Consider the following 24,788-nt stretch of genomic DNA (forward strand, 5'->3'; position numbering starts at 1 on the left):
GATACTGGAGATATTTATAATCGTACCATATTTCCAAAAGAGGGGAAATATTTTTGCATTGTTGAATCAGGAAATGCCACTCGTTTCTGTCCATCAGGTCAGGTTTTTGTGCTAAGTTTATGTGAAAAAAAAACCCCAGATCTTGTGACAAAATCGATTACATTTTTGCGGCATTATCAACTGATTTTTGTCAACACATAATCCGTAATATGTTTTGAAGAGAAAAAAATGTTTTGCCAACAACACGTCGATAACTGTAAACTGAATGGCGGCCATTGATAAAGCTAAGTACACGTAAACTGCATGTTGATCCACTATTGTTCAAACTTCAGGGCTTGAACTTCCGTTTCTTCAAACTCCTAAAATGCTTAGCGACACAATGAGGTTTTCCTTCGGATTCCAACAGTAGTCAGACATTATGACTGCGTCCCAGTGACCCTGATACCTGGTTTCCATCTCTTTCCGCTCCTGATAGAATCTCTCACCTTGCTCGTTACTCATTGAACCGAGGTTCGCAGGAAACCGGTCCAGATGTGAAAATAGGTAGTGCATTTTGATGCTCATATTGCGGTTCAGGTTTCTGAAAGCATTCAGCGTGTTGTGGACAAGTTCTGTCACTAATTCCTCCCGCATAGGCAAGTCCTACTTCATGTAATGCTGAGCACGGTTTAACTAATTTTTGGAAGATTTGGAGGTTTTATGACTGATCCCGTTTCGACATAATGATCCAGAAATATGGGACCTGAATATTTCTTGTCATTAAAATAATCATTTCCAATAAAAACATTTGACATGGCATTTTACCCTCCAACCAACTTCTAAAAATGCTCCACACAAGCGTACATTTGAACAAAAACGTACAGAACGACATGTAGCCATAGCTCAAAAACTATGTGATTCTTGGATTCAGCACATCAGATTCGTCTTACATAAGCTGAAAAAAAAAAAAAAATGTAGACAACAAATTTGTTGTCGACCAGTGTAACCAAATACGGTTTATAAAATTTGTTAATTCTGTGTATTTTGTTACAAAAATGATATTTCAAACTTAAGCATGACGGACCAACGGAAATGCTATTTAAGCATGACGGACCTACGGAAATGCTATTTAAGCATGACGTACCAACGAAAATGCTATTTAACCATGACGGACCTACGGAAATGCTATTTAAGCATGACGGACCTACGGAAATGCTATTTAAGCATGACGGACTAACGAAAATGCTATTTAACCATGACGTACCAACGAAAATGCTATTTAACCATGACGGACCAACGAAAATGCTATTTAAACATGACGGACAAACGAAAATGCTATTTAAACATGACGGACCAACGAAAATGCTATTCAACCATGACGGACCAACGAAAATGCTATTTAAGCATGACGGACCAACGAAAATGCTATTTAAGTATGACGGACCAACGAAAATGCTATTTAAGTATGACGGACCAACGAAAATGCTATTTAAGCATGACGGACCAACGAAAATGCTATTTAACCATGACGGATTAACGGAAACTTAAGCATGGCAGACTAACGAAAATGCTATTTTAAAACTTAATCATAACTGAGATCAATGAAGGTCTCTAATATGAGAATGCTTTTACTAAATAAAAAAGAGCTTTTAAGTTTTCAAAAAAAAAAAAAAACGAACAAAAATGAATAAAGGGTCAAAAGAAATAAAAAAAAATGAATAAAGGGTCAAAAGAAATAAAAAAAAAATGAATAAAGGGAAGAGAGAGAAAAAAATCATAGTTGGAAGACAGAGAAACTGGGGGTGGGGTGGAGTGGGGGAGAGATATCCTGGGCCCAACTCTTTTCCTGATCTACATTAATGATCTTCCAAATCATATCCTTACATCATTTGTAGACATTTATGCTGACGACACTACCATTTATGGTACCACATCTAAGACAGTAAACGACCAAGTTCTCTCCAATTCTCTCTCCTCTGATCTTGAGCACGTAGTACAATGGGGAAAGGAGTGGCTGGTTACTTTTAATGCATCTAAAACCAAGCTTCTCTCTTTACATCATCAACATTCTAATCCACATTTGTCATCAATTGAAATGAATGGCTCTCGTCTTCAGGAGGCCTCAAGTTTTGACAAGCTTGTGGGCTTGACCATTACTCCTGATCTTAAATGGAACACGTATATCAAATCTGTTGCCAAGGCCGCTGGAAAAATGGTGGGATCTTTCTATCGATCCAGTAGATATCTCACTGCTGATGCAATTCTCTACCTATATAAGAGCCAGGTACGTCCAAGGATGGAATACTGTTGCCACATCTGGGCAGGAGCTGCTAGAAAGGACTTGTCCTGCCTTGATAGAGTTCAAAATAGACTTCGTAGCCTCGTAGGAGATGTCCTTTTCTCCTCCTTGCAACCTCTATCTCACAGAAGAGATGTTGCGAGTTTGTCTCTGATGTATCGTTATTTTCATGGAAAGTGTTCAACTGAGCTTCAATCTATGGTCCCCCCTCGCCAAACTTTCACAAGAAACACTCGTCTAGCTGTAAACACTATCAATAATTTCCCCCACTCTTTATCTGTGCCTAAACCTAAACGTAGATTCCATGAACAAAGCTTCTTTCTTAGAACTGCACGCCTGTGGAATTGTCTTCCGTTTTCCTGCTTTCCGGCTGACTACAATATGGTTGTGTTCAAGTCTAAAGTAAATAAGTTCTTGATGAGCCGTTCCATATAAGTTATTAAATTTACCAAATTTTCATTACTAATGATTACTATATTGACCAATTTCTACTGTACACTCTTTAACCCTTATCCTTGAGTGGCCTCTGGGCCTTGATAATGTGGTGATGCCTTTGTAAAAAAAAAAAAATATACAGGTGGAAGTAAAAAAAAAATAAGAGGGGAAGGAGTAGTAGAAGATATAAGGAGAAGGAGAGATAAATGTAAAGATAAAAAAGAAAACAGACAATTTCTACCTTCAATGAATTCATCACGTGAAAGTTAAGAAGAGGGTCGTTTTTAATGTCTGCATAATTATCACAAGATCAAGTAAAGAATAATTTGAAATTATAATTTTAAGAATGAAACTTTAAAGCAAAGAAATTAGGAAACTTATCGGAGGGGTGGGGACGAAAACTGAATAAGAGATGAGGGGAAGGGTAGGAGCTTATCGCAGGGGAAGGGGGTCACGAGTTAACATCCTCTCAGAAACAAATATGTCGGAGAAAATGAGTGGAACAGAAAGAGAACATAAAAAAAAAAAAAAAAAAAAATGGAAGAAACTCAAAAATGTTTGTATCAAAAGTTAAATAAGTTAATAACGAAAATAAAAATAATAAAAAAAAATTAAAAAATTAATAATTTTATTTAGAAAGAGGAATAGGAATTATGCAAAGAGACTGTTTTTTTTTTTTTTTCATTCTGTCTAAAATTCATATTTTGTTTGGACAATCTCAAATGTGAAGAGGAGGGAGTAAAGTATACAATGAAACCAGTTCCATTTTTTAAAAAGTTCATGAGAGAGAGAGCACTTCTCAACCTATTTACTCAATGAATTTTTGATTGGATTTGAAATTTGGTATATAAAGGTATTCAGACACGTGGAAAACTTTAATCGGTTTTCACCGGAAAAAGTATTGCTAAGAGGTAAAAATTGACAAATTGATACTGGGGGGGGGGGGGAATTATCGGATTTTTATCCGTCAACTGTTTCACGAATGCGCATGCACGAATCCTTCACATTATTTTAAAGATTAAGTAGAAATTGAAAACACTTCTTAAAAATCATGGTAAGCTGGTCTAATCGTTATCATACTTGACTCACTGCCTGTAGGTTTTGGTTTCGATCTCAGCTAGAGTATTTTTTTTTTTTTTACTTTAAAGTGAACTGTTAAAGAAAAAAAACCAAAAAAAACCGTAATACTCGCATGAACGTGTCTCAGTTTCTTTCCGTATTTTTATTTATTTATTTTTTAAAAGAAATTCAACGTTTCGTTTAATATCGCGCAACACCAGGTACATTTTCTAGTATACAGGGTGACCCCCCCCCCAAAAAAAACGGGCCCCAACTATAATTAGACCCTGTTTCTTAGTGTTTTGTCTGAATGAAATGAAACTCTAGTCATAACTAGTTTATTATATTCAAAACATCACATCAAAACACTAGGGTCTTTGGCCTTTTTTCTCCGTTCCAAAGCATATGTTCTAGATGGCCTCCATTTAGATTTTTTTTGGGGGGGGGGGGGTCACCCTGTATAATAAAAGGACTGTTTTTGTGAAATATATAAGTTAACCCCAATTTTAAAAAAATATAGAGATTAACTAAAAGGTTTATCTGTCATTGTCCGGGGTTTAGGATATTGTTAATTTTAGTGTTTTTTAAGCTTAGTGATCTCCCGTACCTTTTCATCACAACTTTGTATCATGTTCTAAAGGACTTCTTTAATTGTTACAACTAAAGATTTTATATATTTATTCTTTTTATATGTACAAAAAAAATTTTTTTTAAATGCACGCACATTGTAAATATCATAACACAACATCTGGGGACATTTTGGGGAGTTCAGGTTCATAGAGTGAAAGCGGTATTCTACTGTGGTGCCTGAAAACTAGTGTAGAAAGTAGACCAAGTGGACGACTCCCGACCCTTCATACCCCTTTTTGCCACGTCTTTTATGAAATCATGATTTTGTAATAAGATAAATAAAATCATATGCAATAAGAGTACAAACAATGTACTTCAATATTCTTCTAAATTATATTAAAACATATATCTATTAGCCAAATACCTGTCACATGACGGGTATAATCTAATATATAAAAGGCTATATGTCTGTCTCGATATTTTCAAACTATTTTTTCCGAAATTAAAGTCGCAGAGTGGGGTTAGAGGCCTCAAATGATTTGATTTTTTTTTATGGAATCTTCTTTTATGGATCTTTAGCCGGTTAAAACAGTTCTTAATGGGCCAAAATGGGGTGGGGGGTCAAAATTGAAAAAAAAAAATCGTTATACATTTTGTACATTCATATTAGTTTATTTTTAATCAGTTTATATGCGTGTTACATTGGTATAGTGGTAACGTCACCAGCTTTAAGCTACAGTCTTGATTTTGTTTCGATTCTAGTTGATGACACCCAATTACTTTTTTTTTTTTTTTTTTTTTTTTTACACTTTTGAAATCACAACTATAATTATACGAAATCTGGGCAAATTAAAATATCATTTAAGCGTATTTTATCACCGCCCCCCTCCAAGCAATATATATATATATATATATATATATATATATATATATATATATATATATAGCATTAGTTTTTTTAGTTTAGTTTTTTTTTTCCGGGGAAGGGTGGTTTCCGGAGCTCATCTTCTAAATAGAAAAGTTTACAAGTGTTTTTTTTTTCTCTAAATGTACCCACGCTACTCATCATGTTGCCTAGAATATGCATCCCATAATTGATAATGGTAAGTTCATTAGTTTAGAAGTTTACCTCACACATACATGTTATTGATGCTCACACACACATCAAATCAAAAATTTTATCACATAATATAATTCCAAATTTGATTATTTTATTTCGCTTATAAAAGTTTTTTTTTTTTATCGAGGTCAAAAGTAGTTTAAATGGATTTCCCCTAAATGGTAAAGTTTGCAAAAAATAAATAACGACTCGTGTGTTCCTATTTGTTTGCCTCCTCATGAGGGCAAAGTTAGACACAAGGTCAGTTTTTAATGTGGGCTGAAAATCTAGCTTCCCTCAAAGGGGCATTAAATTGTAACAACAACAAAAAATTGTCTCAGTCCTGAATGATCTTTCCCCAATGGTTAACAAAACAGATACTACACGTTGCTCTTATCTAAAAGTCACGTTACTGACCATATAGCCTAAAATATTTCATTCGTTTCAGGTTCTTACTATCAAGACTTTTCGGGTTTGTATTACTGTACACACAGATTCGAAAAAGTTGTCAAAAAACAAATATATAACAAATAAATGTTATCAAAGGCAAGATAAGTTACTTTTCTATCCAACTAGATAATTTTTCAGTGTTTTTATTTAATGTAACATGTTTATTCAGCTCGAAAAACATACAGTGTTTACCGATGTATTGGAAAATTAAAAATGGTGCCGAACTCTGTTAAATACGGTTAGATTGGGAAAATGAGTTAAAAAATAAAAAAAAAAACTATGTAAAATACTGTTAGAAACCCGCTCCATATATGTTACCGTGACATAGGCTGACATATATTCGGTGGGTTTTTATTTTATACATAATTTACTTAAATATTAGCAATGGACGAAAATAATTGTATGCACGTATTGCTAATAAAATTGTACTTTTTTTTAAATGAACTAAAAAAATAGTTGTCTATTCCTAAATGTAATGTTATGACCCTTTTAGGCTGTGATCATAGTGTAGTATCTGTTAACTGTGGCAAGCAGGGCCAAGGGTCAAAACATTACTATTATTGTTATTTATTATTAATTGATTTAAGCAACAGAGACACGTAATGAGGTGACGTAAAGGAGCCCGTGATCTAGTTAGTTTTGGAGAGATGGAGAGAGAGTTGAAGTTTGACTGTCGCAGCGGACGGACGGACGATCTAGTCACAGGGGTGGACAGACAGCTAGGGAGCGAGCTGTAAGAATAGGAAATGTAGACGAACTGCAGATCCTGTGAAAACCATTTGAGACAACTGTAATAAATTTATATTATAAAAATATAAAGTGTTGTTTTACGGTTTCACAAGTAAGAACAGATGTCTCAATTGGATGATGCTGGTCGTTCCATGGTTCGTCACGGAGCAGCGGGAAGATAGAAGAACTCAAGAAAAAAAGGTTTGAAGCATATATTATTCTTCTTACATATGAACTGTAAAAATATCCCGTGCGATAAGTCTGATACAACATGACTCAGTTTACACGTCAATATCATATCCTCCTGGCTAAACAACATACACTTCATATGTTTATTATCTGTCCGTTAAAAGAACAATATCTCACATCCACTAGATAACACATGACACGTTTTAATATAATCTCCTATAATATACTACATAAAGAAGTAGTACATTATAAAAATATCTAGGACTCTAGTACCACACTATTAAGCTATCTTAAAGAACTTTGTGTTATTTGCATATATACTAAATTAGATAAATTCTATTCCAATTGATAAATATATATATATATAATAATAATTATTATTATAAAAGTAACTTTGCGTGTGTGTAAGTTCGTTTCCTATAGACTCTGAAATGACTGGACCGATTTTTTATGGAAATTCACACAAATGTACTTTATGTATCTGGCAGTGTTCTTAGATAGGTTTTGTATTGGAATGTCTTCTGATGTATCGATAATGGAAATAATCCGATGAAAGAAGGAACAGGCGATTTTGACCAAAGTCAACATCTTATACAGCCTAACATACCAAATGCATTTGAGACGTTCGTTTTACCACACAAGAAATTAATAAATATTTCCTAAATTTCAGTTTCTCCAGAGCATTTGAAAGTTTTTAGGGAATATTTAGAAAATTCAAATGCAAATACCTCGGTTGTCAAACATTTCGGTGGTCAAACAACTCTGTGTTCGAACGAAAAGTTGGAGATTTCCTTGCCTCGGTTGTCGAACGCGGCTTCGCTTTGAATGTAAACAAGGTGCGGTGTTCCTCAATGGAACGTTGTAATTCATACTAGTCGTGATACTTATGAAGTGTAGCGTGATGACCCAACCCCACTCTGAAGACGTCGCCATGTGAGTCTGAACTTTGCAACGAGAGTTATATTTAGAACAGCATCATTGCAACCCCTTAGACAGTCGAGACAGTGTCTGAGTTATTTTTAGCCCGCCAGCATGGCACCAAAACCATGCAATTCGATTGGTAGACTCCTTTTCTGCATGGTGTGGAACAACAAAGAACCTTGAGGTGTCCAAAAAGAAAATGTATAAACTCCTCAAAATGTACAGATAAAAAGGGACTGTTAAACGCTGGAACCAATTAATTCGATTTCATTTAATTTAAAGGGGAAATATCGTTTCAGTGGTTGAATATTTCGGTGTTCGAACAAACATCTGGAACGAATTATGGTCAAGTACCGAGGTATCACTGTTTGTCAAATTTGGATTATTTCGATTATTATGCCTTTGTTTCTCTCTTGAGTGTTCAAAACGTTTCAGCCGATGTAACCTCCAACCTTTTTCAGGTGTATCTTGTCGTACTTAAGAATGTTTCTGTCAAACTCGGGAATCTGTATAGAATTTCGAATGAAACCCTTTATGTAATCCATGGGAGTGATCGTTCATAATGAGGATTGAACCTTCAGAAGAGTTTCAATTTAGAACTGAATTTTACCTAGTAATTTATCCGTTACGTCACGGTCCGGAGAAAGTAGTAGGTAAAATTTAGTGGCTTGTAGCTTGAAAGAGATACCCTCCCTCTCCTCCACCAAAATTTCTGTCTTTAAGAAATTATTCTCTTGACAAAATAAGCAACCGTTTCTGTTTGTATAAAAATGTATATAAAATGTATAAAAACATCCAATGTGTATATGTATATGTATAAAATGTATAAAAACATGTATGTATATGTATAAAATGTATAAAAACATTCAATAAATGAATAAAAACGCATTTTATGAATTTGTTTTTAATCGTTCATATAAACAGATAAAAACGGTTGATTAAAAAGTTTCGTCAATTGATCCGGGTCACGTGAGCCTAGCAAACTAACCTTCCATTGAGACTAAGCAAGCTAAATTCTCTAGCATTGTTAATTGACAATGTTTGCCGGGAATCAATAATTCCTACCGACACACACACACACACACACACACACACACACACACACACACACACTATTTAGGACGCTAGTAGAGGTGAATGGATGGGGATAAGAAGGAATAATGTTGATATACACAAGTCCGCTGACAAACGGAGCAGCAAGCTTCTTTGGAAATCAATTTTTATAGCCACTACAACAACTTTCATAAAATGGCCACCGCTTCTCAATATACCATAGCTGGCCTGGCTGAGGAAAAACCATATATATATATTTTTTTTTGTTTCGTTAATGTTTCACAAATTCAATTATTACTTTATTTGTTAGTAATGCGGGTTACCAACTAATAACTGAATTATTGAGAAACTTTCTATAACTTTGGTTTGTTTTTATCAATGAAAATGATGGATAACCCCACACTTCATCCCCACCCCCCTAGATCAGCCTACTTGCTGATTTAACATCTTATCTCTCTACTAGCTGGCAACCCGGCGTTGCTCGGTCGTACAATACGCTTAAACATGATATTTTAATTTATGCAGATTGCATATGTATTATTATAGAATCAATCATCTATTGGATATTATATATTATGAGGAATACTTTGCTCGATGAACTAATGATGAATGCCCTAGAAAAGTCACTTCTGATTAATGTTTAGTTTTTAAAATATGCAAACAAAGAAATGATTTGCGGCGATTGGAAATGATACCTCTTTTTTATCGTAAATTGAACTCATTAATAAGAAAGATTTTTTTTAAAAATGGTGAGGTACACCCGGGGTTGAACAAGAGATGGTTCGATCTGTAGTTGAATGCTTAAAGGTTAAAAACTTCCAAGATATATAGATATATATATATGGTCGCCTAGCGTTGCCAGGTCGTACAATACGCTTAGACATGATATTTTAATTTATGCAAATTGTGTATTATTATAGAATCAATTCTCTATTGATTATTATATATTACGAGGAATAATTTGCTTAATGGACTAATTCACAAAAAAATTTAAATAAAAAAAAATAATAATAATGATGATAATTCCCTCTGTGTTTGTTTACAATATCATTTCCACTGATATTTGGGCTTGACGATTAATGCCCTGGAAAAGTTACTTCTGGAAACGAAAAAACGATTTGCTGCAATTTTAAATAGTATCTTTTCTTTTATCATAAATTGAACTTGTTAAGAAAAAATTAAAATAAAATGGTGAGGTACATCCGGGATTTAACAGGAGATCATTCGATCTATAGTCGAATGTTCTACCAGTAAGGTATATATCTCCAGATTGTAAATCTTTTTTTTTTTTTTTTTTTTTAGAAATGAATTACTGGAATTATATTATCTCCCTTGGTCGATCTAATGTAAAATATTCCCTTGTAAAAATTATTCTTTTTGATCTATAAGAGAGAAATCTATTTTTAAGATCATATTTTTTTTCAATTGTCGATGAATTTCTGTACAAAACATATCTAAGAACACTGCCAGACATATAAATTAGCTTTGTGTGAAATTTGCAAAAGATAGGCTCAGCCGTTTCGGAACCTATGAGGAAAGAACTCACACACACACACACAAAGTGACTTTTACATAACAGTAGAGATATATACAGTTAGATGTGTGTATATGTTAAGATTTATTCCTAAACTAATTAACTAATCATTAATAACTTTGGAACACAACTGCTAATGTGAGCTATATTTAGTTTTATGCAAAGAGGGGAAACAGGATGAAGAAGCTTTTTTTAAAAACTTCAGATACCTCCAGTTGTTGTTAAACTTTAACAAAAGCTGTTGGACATCAATTTGTAACTAGTTCTTAAATTTCAGTTTCTTTTAAAGAATTTTTAGGAGCCATAATTTGAATTTAAGCTTCTTCTTAAGACTCCTTAAGCTTAAGCTTTAAATTTTAGATATTTTCTAGAATGAAAATTATATAATGGATTTTGATCATGACTGGAAGAAGAATTTTAGAAAAATATTTAGTAGCATTGATTTTTTTTTTTCTTTGTAAAAAGACAAAAGGTGGGGGCACAACAATTTGAGGAAGTTAATTTTATCCGTCTTGGGACGGGTATTCTTCTAGTTATTTATAAATTTAGGAGTTAAAAAAAAAGAAAAGAAAAAAAAAGAAAAAGCGATACAAAAATGAAAGTAAAAACATTCCCGGGCAACACCTAATAGAGCTAGTTCATAAGAATAATGACAGAAGTGACAATGATGTTATATTTCAATAAATTGGAGTCCATGAAGATATTAATAAAGTAAGAATAAATTAGAAAATATAGAAGTGGATCGCTCATAACCCCACCACCACCGCTCGTTCGACTGCAGTATAATTACAGATCCATGATAAAATGAATCTGTAATGTGAAATCTGACCTAACCCAGCACATTAGGTCAGAGGATTTGCTGAAAGCACTGTATTTTTTTTTTTTTTTTTACTTTGAGAGTCACCATTATCAAGGCTCGAATGCCACTTGAGGATAAGAATTAATGACTGTAAGAGTGTTAATGAAGTAATCCTTAATGATGTAAATTGGGTGGAATTTGTTTTTTTATGAGGATGACTTAACAGAAATTTGTTTACATTAGATTTGAAGGCTACCATGTTGTATTCAACCAGGAAGCAGGCCAGTGGAACAGTGTTTAAAAAGCAGGCAGTTCTGGGAATGGAATCTGTGTTTAGATTTAGGCACAGAAAGTGGCGAAATTGTATATATTTTGATTGTAGCTAGTTGAATGTTTTTTGTGAAAGTTTGGCAAGGGGGGGGGGGGGTCATAGATTGGAGTTCAGTTGAGTACTTGGCATAAAAATACAGATAGAGCAAAGACAGGTTCGCAACATCTCTTCTGTGGGAAAAAGGTTGAGGGGGAGAGAAAAGGGGCATCACCTACTAGATTTCAAAACCGGTTTTGAACTATCAAAGCAGGATAGGGCATGCCAAGCAGCTCCTGCCCAAATATGGCAACTAAACTACTCCATTCAGCATGGAGGTTATCCTAAGGATGAATTTATTACATTAGTATGGTCATGTGGAGCGTTCACTTTTCTGGATAAACCATTGTAGAAGCAACAAGTTTGGCAGGCCAAGGAAAACTTTCAAAACTGGAATTTGGAGACGCCTGACCTGCTGAACTATGAGAAACAGACAGTGAGCTTGTAAAATATAAAAACATCTGATCCCTGAACAAGGGGAAAGTAATGTTAAATGAATAGAGAAGTTCACATTGTACATTGCAATTATTTTGATATTTTGTTCAAACGATCTGTGTCAACCAGACACTTGCTGGCAATGACAGATTAAATTCATAATTGCATAAAACCGAGTCCAACCATGTATTTTTTTGTGAACATCTTTGAAAAAATAAAAAATAAAAAAAATGAAAAAAAAATGAAAAAAAAATGAAAAAAAAATGAAAAAAAAATGAAAAAAAAAATGAAAAAAAAAATGAAAAAAAAATGAAAAAAAATGAAAAAAAAAATGAAAAAAAAATGAAAAAAAAAATGAAAAAAAAAATGAAAAAAATGAAAAAAAAACGAAAAAAAACGAAAAAAAAATGAAAAAAAACGAAAAAAAAATGAAAAAAAAAAAATGAAAAGAAAAATGAAAAAAAAACGAAAAAAAAACGAAAAAAAAAATGAAAAAAAAAAATGGAAAGAAAAATGAAAAGAAAAATGAAAAAAAATGAAAAAATGAAAAAGAATATTCCTACCTTTCTAAGTTGTCTCCTTCTAATACGGTTTGTACAGGAAGATAGCCCAACCGCGGATGCTTTTTGAAATATCTCTTCGATTTAAATTTGTTCTTCAATACTTTTGTAAAATCTCGGATATCTTCTCCCGATGTTGTCTGTAAATTTAAATGAGGGAAAATTTTAATTAAAATAATAAATAAATAACTATTATGAAAAATTCTCTCAACAAATTAAATCCTTAAATTTTTTCATATTTAAATAGATAAATGAGACTTAATAGAATAAATAAGATTAAAAAAAAATAAAACTTACATAGATTAAAACCATCTCTATAATACTAAAACTGATAAACTTGTTTGTTTATTTGCACATTGAATGTTTTAGGTGCGAGAAGGAAGACAATAAGTAGTTGGAGGAGTAGAACAGAGAGAAAGTGGGAGTTGGAGGAAATAGAAGAAAGATAAGTGGTGGAAGGAGGGAGATAGAGGGAGGGTATGTTGTGGATAGAGGGGAATAGATGAAGGGTAAATGGTTGGAAGTGGGGAAACATAGGAGGGATAAGTGGTGGGAGGTAAGAGATAGAGAAAGGACAGATGGTAGGAGGTGGAGAATAGAAAGGTGTAAATGGGAGTAGACGAAGGGAAGTGGTGTGAGGAGGGGAATAGAAGGAGGGGAAGTAGTGGGAGGTGGGAGATAGAAAGAGTAGCTGCAGTATAATAGAAGGATAATAAGAGGACGACAAAGAAAAGCAAAGAAAACAACTGTTGACTAATGTACAATGTTCCAATGTTGGCCTATTTGTTAAATCTTATTTCCATTAAATTCAAAGTAGATGGTCATTTTATTCTCTTGCTCCCTGCAAGCACTTTTAAAACAAGCCGCGCGTGTGTGGTTCCCCTCTTGTGCTGCATGTGAGATGACACCACAAAAAATAGTGAAGAAATGATAAATGTGAGAAGTGTGAAGGGCCAATCTTGACTTCACATTTACGCCAAGTTTCAGAAAAATCTAATGGATGGGGCAAAAGTTATGGGGTAAAAAGTGTCATTTTTTTTGCAATTTTGGGACATTTGTGACCCCTTTTTGAGCTCCTGGGAATGCCGAATCCCAGTGTAAATGGACAAACGATGCAGTTTCATGCCTTAAGACATGTATATTTGAATTCAGCACCGTGGAAAACCATTACATAGACATATATATCAAGTTTCTGAGTAATATGAAAAAAGAGCTAAAAAAAGGCATGCTTTTTTTAGCCCCAGAAGTCCCAGAGGGATGCGAACCAGAATTTTGCTAGGATCGCCCATACTGGATTTATATTAACAATGGCCTCCAAATTTTGGCCAAGTTTTAAAAAAATCTAATGGATGGATCAAAAGTTATGAAGCAAAATGTGTCATTTTTGACCATTTTGGGGCATTTTTGACCGCTTTTGAGGCCCTGGGTGGGGGCATAACAGGAATTTTTGTAAAAAACATTTTTACTGTGCACATCTATTTAATGAAACACAATTTGGGGCAAAATTTCAGGAAAAAACTAATGGATAGTTATCTGGCAATAGTCCGGACTAACAGACGCAAGACGCCACTGAAAACATCGGTCCCTCTCTGATAAATCTATTTACCTCCACAATGGATTAAGGGCACAAAATCTATACATTTCCATACAATGTACCAAGGTTGATCCATCCGGTTGTGAATCAGCTTGTTATATTCTAAGCTGGGGGGGGGGGTCATAAAATATGCTTAAATATATTTTAATTCATGCAGATTCCGTATTTATTATTGCAGAGCAAATTCTCTATTGAATATTATATTGTACCTAATATATTGTACGGATTTAAAAAACAAAAAAACTGACTTGGGTGCTATCAGCTAGAATCGAAACCAAAACATTTAGCACTCCATATGCAAAAGTAATAGATATATGTTGGCAAGTTGAAATGAACATTTCGCATTTCAACTTGCTGACTTCTATACGCGTTATTTATCCGACCAAACAAAGATTTTACTTGTTATAATAAACCACCCTTAGTGTATGATTACTATTTCCTGTTAATTCTAGTGTTATGTGAACAGTAGTTTAAGAGTTTATCGGTTAAATATTTACACACAGAAAGACACAGACACATCTGTTTTACTTATATAGATATATATAATCAGACAATTCACTGACTATACGGCACAATCATGTTGACACACTGGTTCTTGCCAGATCACCGAAGTTAAGCAATGTTGAGCCTGGCCAGTACCAGATGGGTGACCATTTGGGAAGGCTAGGCGCTGTATGTACCTACTGGGAAGGTTGGGCGTGGGGCCAGCACCCTCACCCTGTAAAAAGAACTCCTCTCTACAAAAGCATCTACAAAGTTGTAGATGGCTTATGCCCTTCCAGGGGCTCAAAGGCTATGGATGGATGGATGGATACTCACTGACTGCTCTTATTTATTAAGTAAAATTCAGATTGATTTAATAATTTGCCGAAAATATGTTTTTGGAATGTGATTAAAATGTTGAGATTAATTACTAGCAATTAGGAAATTATCTCCGCGAACTATTTGGCTTTGGTTACATTGTTTGGCAGGGAGAGCTGGGTTCAATATTTGGTCAAGTCTTTGTTAAAAATTGTACTTGATCTGCCTCTCCGCCACCTGGTAAATCAGAATTATAAGTTGAAGATCAAGAGTAAGTGGAGCAATCCAGAGAAATAATTGGCACCCTCCTCCACCTCTTGGTGTAGTATCCAATGAAAGGGAGTGTTTGATAGGATTCTGGAATATGAGAATTATCAGAGTGCAGCCAATCGGAATGGACAGAGTTTGGAAAGGGAGCTGTTACTATTTATGAATTAGAAAATGAAGATTATGTTAGGTCTATGATTTTATTAACCAGTTACAGGTGGTGAAAGCTCAGAATCTGTGTAAAGTGTAGAATTTGTCCCAGTAACAACTGGGAATAGTGGTAGGACTAAATATTTAGAGAGAAAAATAGGGATTTCTTCCTCTAGAGATGTTGTGATTGTGATAGTGTTGCTTGTAGAATACAATGTAGCATTTTTATATTACAGATGAATGTGTATAAAATGGTGTTCGAAAGTTACATAAGAATAGGGCTATTAGGCTAGATGTATTGAATTTGTATGTGGCATCTGTTGTTGCAAACTTAATTTTGTCCAGAGGGGAATTTCTGCAGTCATTTTATTATATATATATATACATATATATAGGAGATATAAGGATCGGTTTGTCTATCATATGGCAAAGCAACACCTTTTGGGTCATTGTTTTACTGAAATGCGCAATACTTATTATAAATGATTTTTCGTATAGGATTAACTGAAGACAAGTTGCTATTTTACATATAGGTAGGTTGAAATTGTGGGTTTATACCTTTGCCAACAGTATATTAGTATGTAATTGTTGTGGGGACTCACCCATGCATTAAAAATCTTCCGAACTGTAGAAATAGATTGAGAGGTACGACTCGGGGGGTCAGTGTACTTACGTAGTCCGCTATCTTGGTAGTACTTACTACGACGGTTGCGCTTTGTATTTGCTGCTTTTTTTTTGTCTTAATATATTTTACCTTTTTTAACTCATCTCTGTGTTTTTCTTAGTGACCCTTCCAAGTCTATAACAACTTGGCGACGAGGAATTCAAACTTTCAAGGGGAATATCCACAACAACTGTGCGACACAAGAGTAATTAAACATAATAAATCCAACAGGATTTGAAATCAGCTGATAAAACTGATAGTCGTTAAATGAATAACAACATGAGCGGCCGACCTGAGGGTGCCAAGTTCGAATCCAGTTGGTTCACTTTCACTTAAAGATGTTGGCAGCCATTATGATCCCTACTGTAAGAATGCCGATAACACACACTAAGATAAACTTTTTTTTTTTTTACTATTTTTCATCTCAAACAAGACATATTGCTACTTGGAATGTAAGGGGCTACTATTTGGGACCATGTCTAACAGAGGACTGTGGTTAGTTGAACAGCAAGATGTTTGCTTACATTACATTTAAACTCTTGTAGTTTAGTACAGTCGAGGAAGTAGAAAATAGGAAGGGAATTCCAAAGTCTAGCTGACCAAGGGAAGAAACTATTAGAGTAAAAGGCTTTCCGGCATCTAGGGATCGCAATAGTAAAGGGTGGAATTTTGCTGCTTGTCAGGTTAGTCGGAAGTACGTACGTGAAGGGAGCACAAGTACTATGATTCATTAGAGCACATTCGGTTAAAGTATTTGTAAAACGGGCACAGGGATGCAACACTGCAGCAATGAGATAGAGGTTGCAGTTTGGTCGACAGTGCAGGACCTATTAGTTTGAGACTCTTTTTTTGAACCCAGTTTAAGAGTGAGAAACGAGTAGTAGATGCACCAGACCAGATGTGACAACTTGTACATAAGTGAATTGTGGCTTTCTAAATATATACAACGCTCTGAGTAATTTTCTAGTACAGTAGAGGGAGCCCACTTTTTTTGCAGCAGCCTTGGCAATATCCTCAATGTATTTGTTCCCATTCAGGTTTGAAAAATGGGCTCCCAAGTAGGGGCTTATTTACCATAGTAATCGTTGGTGGAGAAGGAATTTTTTGTAGATGTTAAAGGAAAGAAGCTTAGTCTTAGTAGCATTAAATGTTACCAACCATTTCAAGAAAAAAAATGAATTTAAAAATAATTGAGCATAAGGTAAGGGACTCATCAGGAATACATAAAATAAATACTGTAATGTTATTGCCAGAGGGGAGGGAGAAATGAGGATTGCTTAAAAAAAACAAACAAAAAAAAAACAAGAAAAAGTTTACTTACTGAAGTACAATATTCTTGCATATGATGGCTGAGTTTATGACCTTTAACCTTCCGACCCGAGAAGAAACAGTTTTGGCAAACATCGAAGTTGAAGCATTTTAGACAGCGATACCTGAAAACAAAAAGTTAACCTTATAATAGCTGAAATTTTAAATCAAATCAAAATAATTATAGTTTGAAATGAAGACCAAAGATTCAATGTGGACAGTATTGGAAGCTTTTTAGATGGGATTTTTAAAGGAATCTCAACTTACGAGAGGTTTTGTCGATTTGGTAGAGAAAGAAAACTGAAGAAATTATATTTTTTTTAATTACATTTTTATTTACTTATTTTATTTAATTAAATGTATTCATTTTTTATTTATTCATTAAAGAAGTTTATTTCTTTTCTTTTTTTTCCAAAAAAAATTGACTTTTAAAAATATTTTTTATTTATATGTTAAAATAAAAATTTAATTTACATTTTAAAATATTTTTATATTTTTTAAATAAAAAAAAAAAATAGTGTTAACAAATGATGAATATTGAAAATAATGAACAGAAATGTTTGCTGGCACGTAATTTTAAGATGATGTTGTAGTCTGTAGAGAAACAGTTCCATGGTAATATGTTCCACCGATATGAAGTTGAAAGTTAATAAAAAAAAAAGGTTCAAAATGGGGCATTTCATCTTTTTTTTCAAAGACTAAAAGAATTTGTTGCCTTTTACGATGTAAAAATAACGATCCTTCCAAAGGAAAATCAGTAAATCTAAAAATAAATATTTTCAGTAAAAATAATAAAATCAAAATATGCGATGACTCTGATTCATTCTGGATGTCTGAATAGTTAAGAGAAGCGATTCTTGGATAAAAAAAAAAAAAAGGCAGAATTCTAGAAGTCGAAAACCACATGGAAAGTAAGACGACTCGGGGAAACTTGGAAGCAAATCGTCAACAAGGATTTTAGAACATAGAATTTGAATGGAAGCAAAACTCACGACAACTATTACAGGTTGTCAGAAAACGTCAGGTCTTTGATCAAGAGAAATAAGATGTAAAAGATCTTTTTACTCCAATAGTTTCTTCCCCAGAACCGCTAGACTCTGGAATTCCATTCCAGGTCCCTGCTTTCCCAACAGTACTGACGTGCAGAAGTTCAAGTGTAACGTGAACCGACACCTTGCTGCCCAAATCCCTACATAGTACCCCAGTAGTGTTGCCCCTGATAGTAGCCCCCTACACCAAAGTGGCAATTTGCCTTGTTTGGGGTGAAAATGTAATAAAAAAAAAAAAAATAAAAAAAAAATAAGATGCTAAATTGATGGTGATGATGTAGTGATTGATGAGGATAATGGTAGTGGTTGATGATAGTGGTGATTGATGATGATGATGCAAAGGTTAACAAAAACGGTGGAGAATACTGGAAATTTAAGGAGACTTGTTGTCACACAAATTCCAAAGAACACAACCGATTGTCCTCGGTGAGTAATCTCTGATGATGTCGTATCTGAGAACTCCAAGTGAATACAAATAATAATGAAAAGAGACAAGCAAACGATATTACTTTCATATTGATATGAGCAGATTGATGGAGTTGTATAGCTTTTTGTATTGTAGACCATTCATTGTGTGACTTGGAGAATGAAATGATTGTAAGGCGATCAGTTGACTTGTGTGGTTTGATTATTTGGAAATTGTTCAGTAAATGTTTAAAGTCTTAACAGGAAATTCTTATTAAAAGATTAAACAGATTAATGGATTAGGTAGATTAATTTATTTCTTCTTTTATTTTAAAAGTAAAATTGCTTGGTTGTTTCGTCTTTTTTTCTTCTTTTAATGGAAGCAACTTCATGTGAAGAGCTGAGAAAGTACTATTTTAAGACAAAAAAAAAACCCAGTCAACAATCAAGTGTTATATGGATAGATTCCAACTAAAAAACAGCAGCATCACTCATGGAATGTGAGGACTAAAGGACAAAATAAGGGAAGTGAGAGTTACGAGGTTGCTGAAAATAAACCCAAGGTTCACTTTGTACTTTCTAAAGTTTTAGATATATATTAGAAGATGTATCCGGCATTGCCCGGTATTAAACGTAACGTTAAATTCCTTAAAAAAAAGAAAGAAAAAAAATGAAGTAAAAATAAAAAAATGAAGTAAAAAAAAAAAAAATGAAGTAAAAATTAAAAAAAAAAAAAAATGATACATGCATGCGAGTATTGTTGTTCTAAACAATTCACTTCTTGTAAGTGAAAAAAAAAAAAAAAATACTCCAGCTGAGATCGAAGCCAAAACTTAAAGACAGTGAGTCAAGTATGATAACCATTAGGCCAGCTGGACTCGATCTTTAAGAAGTATTTACAAACCTACTTATTCTTAACATAATGTGAACAATTCACGTATGCGCAAATGTGAAACAGTTGAGAAACAGATAAAAATCCGATGATCCACAAGTATCAATTTAAACTTCTACATGTTAGTACAGTCAGGGAAGCCGGAAACAAGGAGGGAATTCCAAAGTCCAGCAGTCCAATGGAAAAAGCTATTAGAGCAGGAGGCTCTCCGGCATCTAGGAACCTCAACAGTGAAGGGGTGAGATTTTGCTGCTTTTGGGTTAGTCAGGGGTATGTAAATCGAGGGGGCATAAGTTTTAAGGTAAAGAAAATAGCATAGCAATGTAGATGTATAGGTTATATAAAACTCCAACTTAACCAAAACGAAATAGCTTCAATCGAAAAGTTTTTAAAAATATCAGAAGTAATGTAAATTTCTGTGAAAAATTGTATGATATTAATTTGCGTAGAGAATCAGGCATTTTGTTAATTGTGAAAACGTCATTTTGTTAGAATAATATAAATATCATTTTTTTTTTTTTTGCCGCTTAACTCACAAGATTGAAATGCGCAGAAGAGGAAATTGAAAGCAAAAAAAAAAAAGTTTAAAAGGGGAGCGGGGGGGGGAGAGAAATATACAAATGAATTAGGTGGGAAAATATATTGATAAAAAATCAATAAATAAAACTAAAATAGAATTGGAGAAAATAGAAGACATGAACAGAATTGATTGAATGATAAGTAATAAAATGAGAGAAAGAAAAAAATAGGAATCGAACTTAAAAGAGAAAGAGGCAGAGAGAGAAAGGCAGAAGGAGAGAGAGGGAAGAATGACAGAAAAAGGGAAAAGAAGCAAAGAGAGTGAAAGGTAGAGGGAAAGAATGGCAGAGAGAGAGAGAGAGAGAGCTGAGAAGAAAGAGTGAGATAGAAGACAGAAACAGAGAAGACACCAAGAGAAAGAGAGAGGGGAATGAAGAGAGGGAGAGAAAGATCCGATGAAGGTTATTTCTAGTATACTGAATCTATATTTAATATAAACTAATACAAACTATTATTCAATGATCACATGATTAACAAAACCATAGTCTGAAAATACGATATAAAAATAAAAATATGGAGATGCATTTTTATTTACATCTCATGAAGTAGGAAGGAAAAAAATATGCATAAATATGAAGAAAAAATATGAAATGAAATGAACCATTTTGATATTTCATGTGAGAATAAAAAATGGAAGGTAATCACTAGGTAGGAATGCAATATCTTGAGAAATATTTGTCAAATATCATCAGCCATTTTCAGGCTGAGATCCGAGTGTAGAATCTGTTCTTATGTTACACGTAAGTTAATTTGTCCGTAGTCAATGTACAGGAAACTGTACTAAGGCAATTTTTATTTTTGCCTACTTTCAGAGCGCCCCTTTTTGGTGAGCTAGTTTTCCCCCCACATTAAAATTGTGTTATATTTTTGCTCTCGTGAAGAAGCAATTAAATACCAATATCATAATCCATTTTATAATTCTCTTATTTTAATGTTCATTTTACGTGCTGGCATGTATTGGACGGCTTTAAGAAATTGATTTCCAAACTAACCTATCTCTGGTTGGATCTTTATCCCTCTCTCTCTCTCAAATCTATCATTCTCATTTCCTCCACTGTTTTTTTTTTGTGTGTGGGGGGGGGGTCCATGTGAACTGACCCTGCTACTTTAACTGTTCTACATCTATTGGCCTAAAAATGGCTATATTGAAAGAGTTTTTTTTTTTGAAGTCACCACTTATCAAGATCCGAAGGCCACTCGAGGATAAGAGTTAATGAATGCAAGGTGGTGGTGTAGTAATCGTTAATGGTGTAAATTGGGTAGAATTTGATTATTTATGGGGACGGCTCAACAAGAACTTGTTTGCATTGGATTTGAAGGTTATGTTGTGTTCAACCGGGAATCAGGTCAGCGAAACGGTGTTCCACAGGCAGGCAGCTCTGGGAAAGAAGCTTTGTTCATGCAATCTGTGTTTAGACTAGGCACGTATGTATGGGAAAAAGGTAGCAAAGAAGAGAATAGGGCATCACCTATTAGATTTCGAAGCCAGATAAGACGTGCCGAGCAGCTCCTGCCCAGATGTCATATGACTGAAGCCTACTATTCTGCACACATCTCCCTATACTGTCCAGATTTAATTTTCCTCAGAGGTCATCAGATTAAAGCCCATCTTTAAGACTCACATAACACATAACTGGCTTTTGACACGCTTCTTGATTTTGGATAGTAATCTTGCAGCATTTTACCCTCTTGAAGTAGGTAGCTTTATAGAGGTATGTGGTTTGTTATTTTTTAAAATTTTATTTTTGTCTTTAATATCATTTTCACAAACAAGGCACGTTGCTACTTTGATGTAGGGGGCTACTATCAGGGGCATAAGCTACAGGGGTACTATGTAGGGAGTTGGGCAGCAAGATGTCGGTTCACGTTATACTTGAACTTCCGCATGTCAGTACAGTTGGGGAAGCAGGGACCCAGACGGGAATTCCAAAGTCTAGCGGTTCTGGAGAAGAAATTACTGGAGTAGAAGGCTCTTTTACATCTAGGGATCTCTACTGTGAAGGGGTGGGATTTAGTTGCTTGTCGGGTTTGATTATTTATGGGGACGGCTCAACATTATAATTATTTTTATTTTTCATAAATTGTGTAATATAGTTCAGCTTCTCTTTGATATTCAAGTATTTTTTAAGGTTTTACTTGCAAGAATATTTTTTTTTGTTTGTTTCAAGTTTGTTTCTTTGTAATAATTTTTTCTCAACACCTTGTCAAAAGGTGGCATATTATATAGGCCTCATGGCATGCTATACATGTTTTCCTTCCTGAGGAGACGAGAATGAGTGATATTCGAGTGACCCACATGGAGTTTTGACTGTATTAGAAACCCGGGATACGGTTTTCTTTTTCCAGATTATGATGTGGAACAGTGTTTTCCGCCCCCTAGTTACAGTACTTGCCCCCACCATACGGTATTATTCATAATGTTATCTGATTATATACATGGGTATCATATACTGTATTTTGTTACTAATTTTTAATATACTAGCATTTCAGCCCGGCGTTGCCTGGGTGTTTAGAGGTGCATGTTGAGCAAAAAAAAAAAAGAAAAAAAAGCGGCCAACTTTTTTAACTTTGATCCTTATTATGACTCCTTAACATTTATTGTTTTGGGCTCAAATCAAGTTATTAAGTTAGATCCATGTCCAAGGAACCTATATCTAAAATTTCAAGTGTTTAGACCCAAAATTGGCAGAGGATTTGGTAGAGTTCTCAAAGGTCAAATCGTTGAACTTTGACCCCTTAACAGCTAAATTTCTGGCCGAAAACAGATTGCAAAGATTTTCCCAAATCTCAATACCCTGTATATCAAATTTCGAATCTGTAGACTGAAAATTGACAGAGTTATTGCGTAGGGAAATGTACACAGACAGACAGAGACACAGACAGACAGACACGTTCACTTTTATAGATATATACTGTATAAAATTTTGCTTAGGCCCTGCTATATGGCGATTACACCTTATGATCCCAAACCTGAAATGGATTAATGCCGAATCCCGGGGTTCTACTGCACCTGTTCTTTTCTAATCAATCCATTAATGTTATTTATTTCTCTAATATTTTTTTTTTTTTTTTTTTTTACTGCATGTAACTTATTTCTGGGGCAAGAATTCCATGATTCTAGCCATTTGTTCATTTGGTGTTAATTGTTGTCTTATGAGAGTTCCAATTCTAAAGATTTTATTTATTTTTAGATTTTGTCGAAATAATCAAACCGAAATAGCCAATCCTTTGTTCAGTTGCAATTCTAACATCGTATATTTTCTTCTCTTCTTCCTTTTCTTTCTTTCTTTTTTTTTTGTCTCGCCAGAATCAGCACGAATGAAGTATTTTTCAGTGTTATTTATTGACCTTTTTCTTCACGGTAAACTCTCTGGAAAAGTCCCTTCTGGTTAATGGTTACCAGGTTAAAAATAAGCAAACGAACTTGGCTGTGTTTTTTTTTTTTTTTAATTGTTTTATTTTTAATAAAAGCAATATATATTTACATTAACAATTTCATTTTTGTTTCATTTTTTTTTCTTATTTAAAGTCACTATTTTTAATAAAAAATATCTTTTTATTTCTAAATAACAAAATATATATTTTTAAATAACAAAATATATATATTTTTACTTTGAAATAAAAAGTCTATACTGGATTTTTTTTTCTTTTTCAAATTCTATTTTTTTAAATAAGCTAACGAACAAAAATATCTCAAAAATAGTTTATACTAGCAGTTCGGCTTTGCTCGGGCCCTATGTACTGTTCAGAACTTGCCCTATGTGTGAATACCCTTTATGTAAAATTTCAAATGTTTAGACCAAGAATTGTCTGAGTAATTTGGTAGAGACCTCAGAAACAATTTTTTTTAAAACTTTAACCCCAATTTTAACCCCTTAACATTTATTGTTTTTGTCTCAAATCCAACTAAAAAGTTGGACTCATGTCCAAGTTACCTACATCTAAAATTTCAATTGTTTAGACCAAAAATTGGCGGACGAGTTTGGTAGAATCTGCAAAAATTAACTCTTTCAACTTTGACCCTTTGACAGCGAAAATTTCACCCCAAAACTGATTAAAATGCTTGCCACATGCCTAAATACCCGTTATGTAAAATTTCAAATGTTTAGGCAAAAAATTGTCTGAGTAGTTTGCTATAAACCGCAAAGGTTAAATCTTTTGACTTTGATCTCTTGGCAGCTCAAATTTTCGACCCAAACTAATTAAAAAGCTTGCCCTATCCCTAAACCCTTTATACAAAATTTCAAATGTTTACACAAGAAATTGGCTGAGTAATTTGGTAGAGACCACAGAGGTCAATTTTTTTTTTTAATTTGACCCCTAAACATTTATTGTTTTGGGCTCAAATCAAATGATAAAGTTTGGCCTATGTCCAAGTAACCTACATTTACAATTTCAAGTGTTTAGACCTAAAATTGGCTGAGGAGTTTGATAGAGTTTTCAAAGGTGAAATCGTTGAACTTTGACCCCTTGACAGCCAAATTTCTGGCCGAAAACTGATTAAAAAGATTTTCTCAGATCTCAATAACCCTTATGTCAAATTTCGAATCTGCAAACTGAAAATTGACAGAGTAGTTAAGTAGGGAAATGTACATACACAC

The 24,788-nt window shown here is 33.9% G+C and overlaps 1 protein-coding gene across 7 annotated transcripts in view; it reads right to left on the bottom strand.

Moving 5' to 3' along the window:
- LOC145241334 (dystrophin-like) overlaps positions 1-24,788 on the bottom strand; it is a 1,936,823-nt gene that overhangs the window by 53,409 nt on the left and 1,858,626 nt on the right. For all 7 annotated transcript variants that reach the window (XM_080104172.1, XM_080104173.1, XM_080104174.1 and 4 more), the window contains 2 exons: positions 17,276-17,387; positions 12,482-12,618 (listed from right to left, as the gene is read on the bottom strand). In XM_080104172.1, coding sequence (XP_079960298.1) covers positions 12,482-12,618; positions 17,276-17,387 — 249 coding nt within the window. The remainder of the gene's footprint in view (positions 1-12,481; positions 12,619-17,275; positions 17,388-24,788) is intronic.

Source organism: Euprymna scolopes, chromosome 20 (genome assembly GCF_053919585.1).
Source record: "Euprymna scolopes isolate OS-2025 chromosome 20, ASM5391958v1, whole genome shotgun sequence".
Taxonomy (NCBI): Eukaryota; Metazoa; Mollusca; class Cephalopoda; order Sepiida; family Sepiolidae; genus Euprymna; species Euprymna scolopes.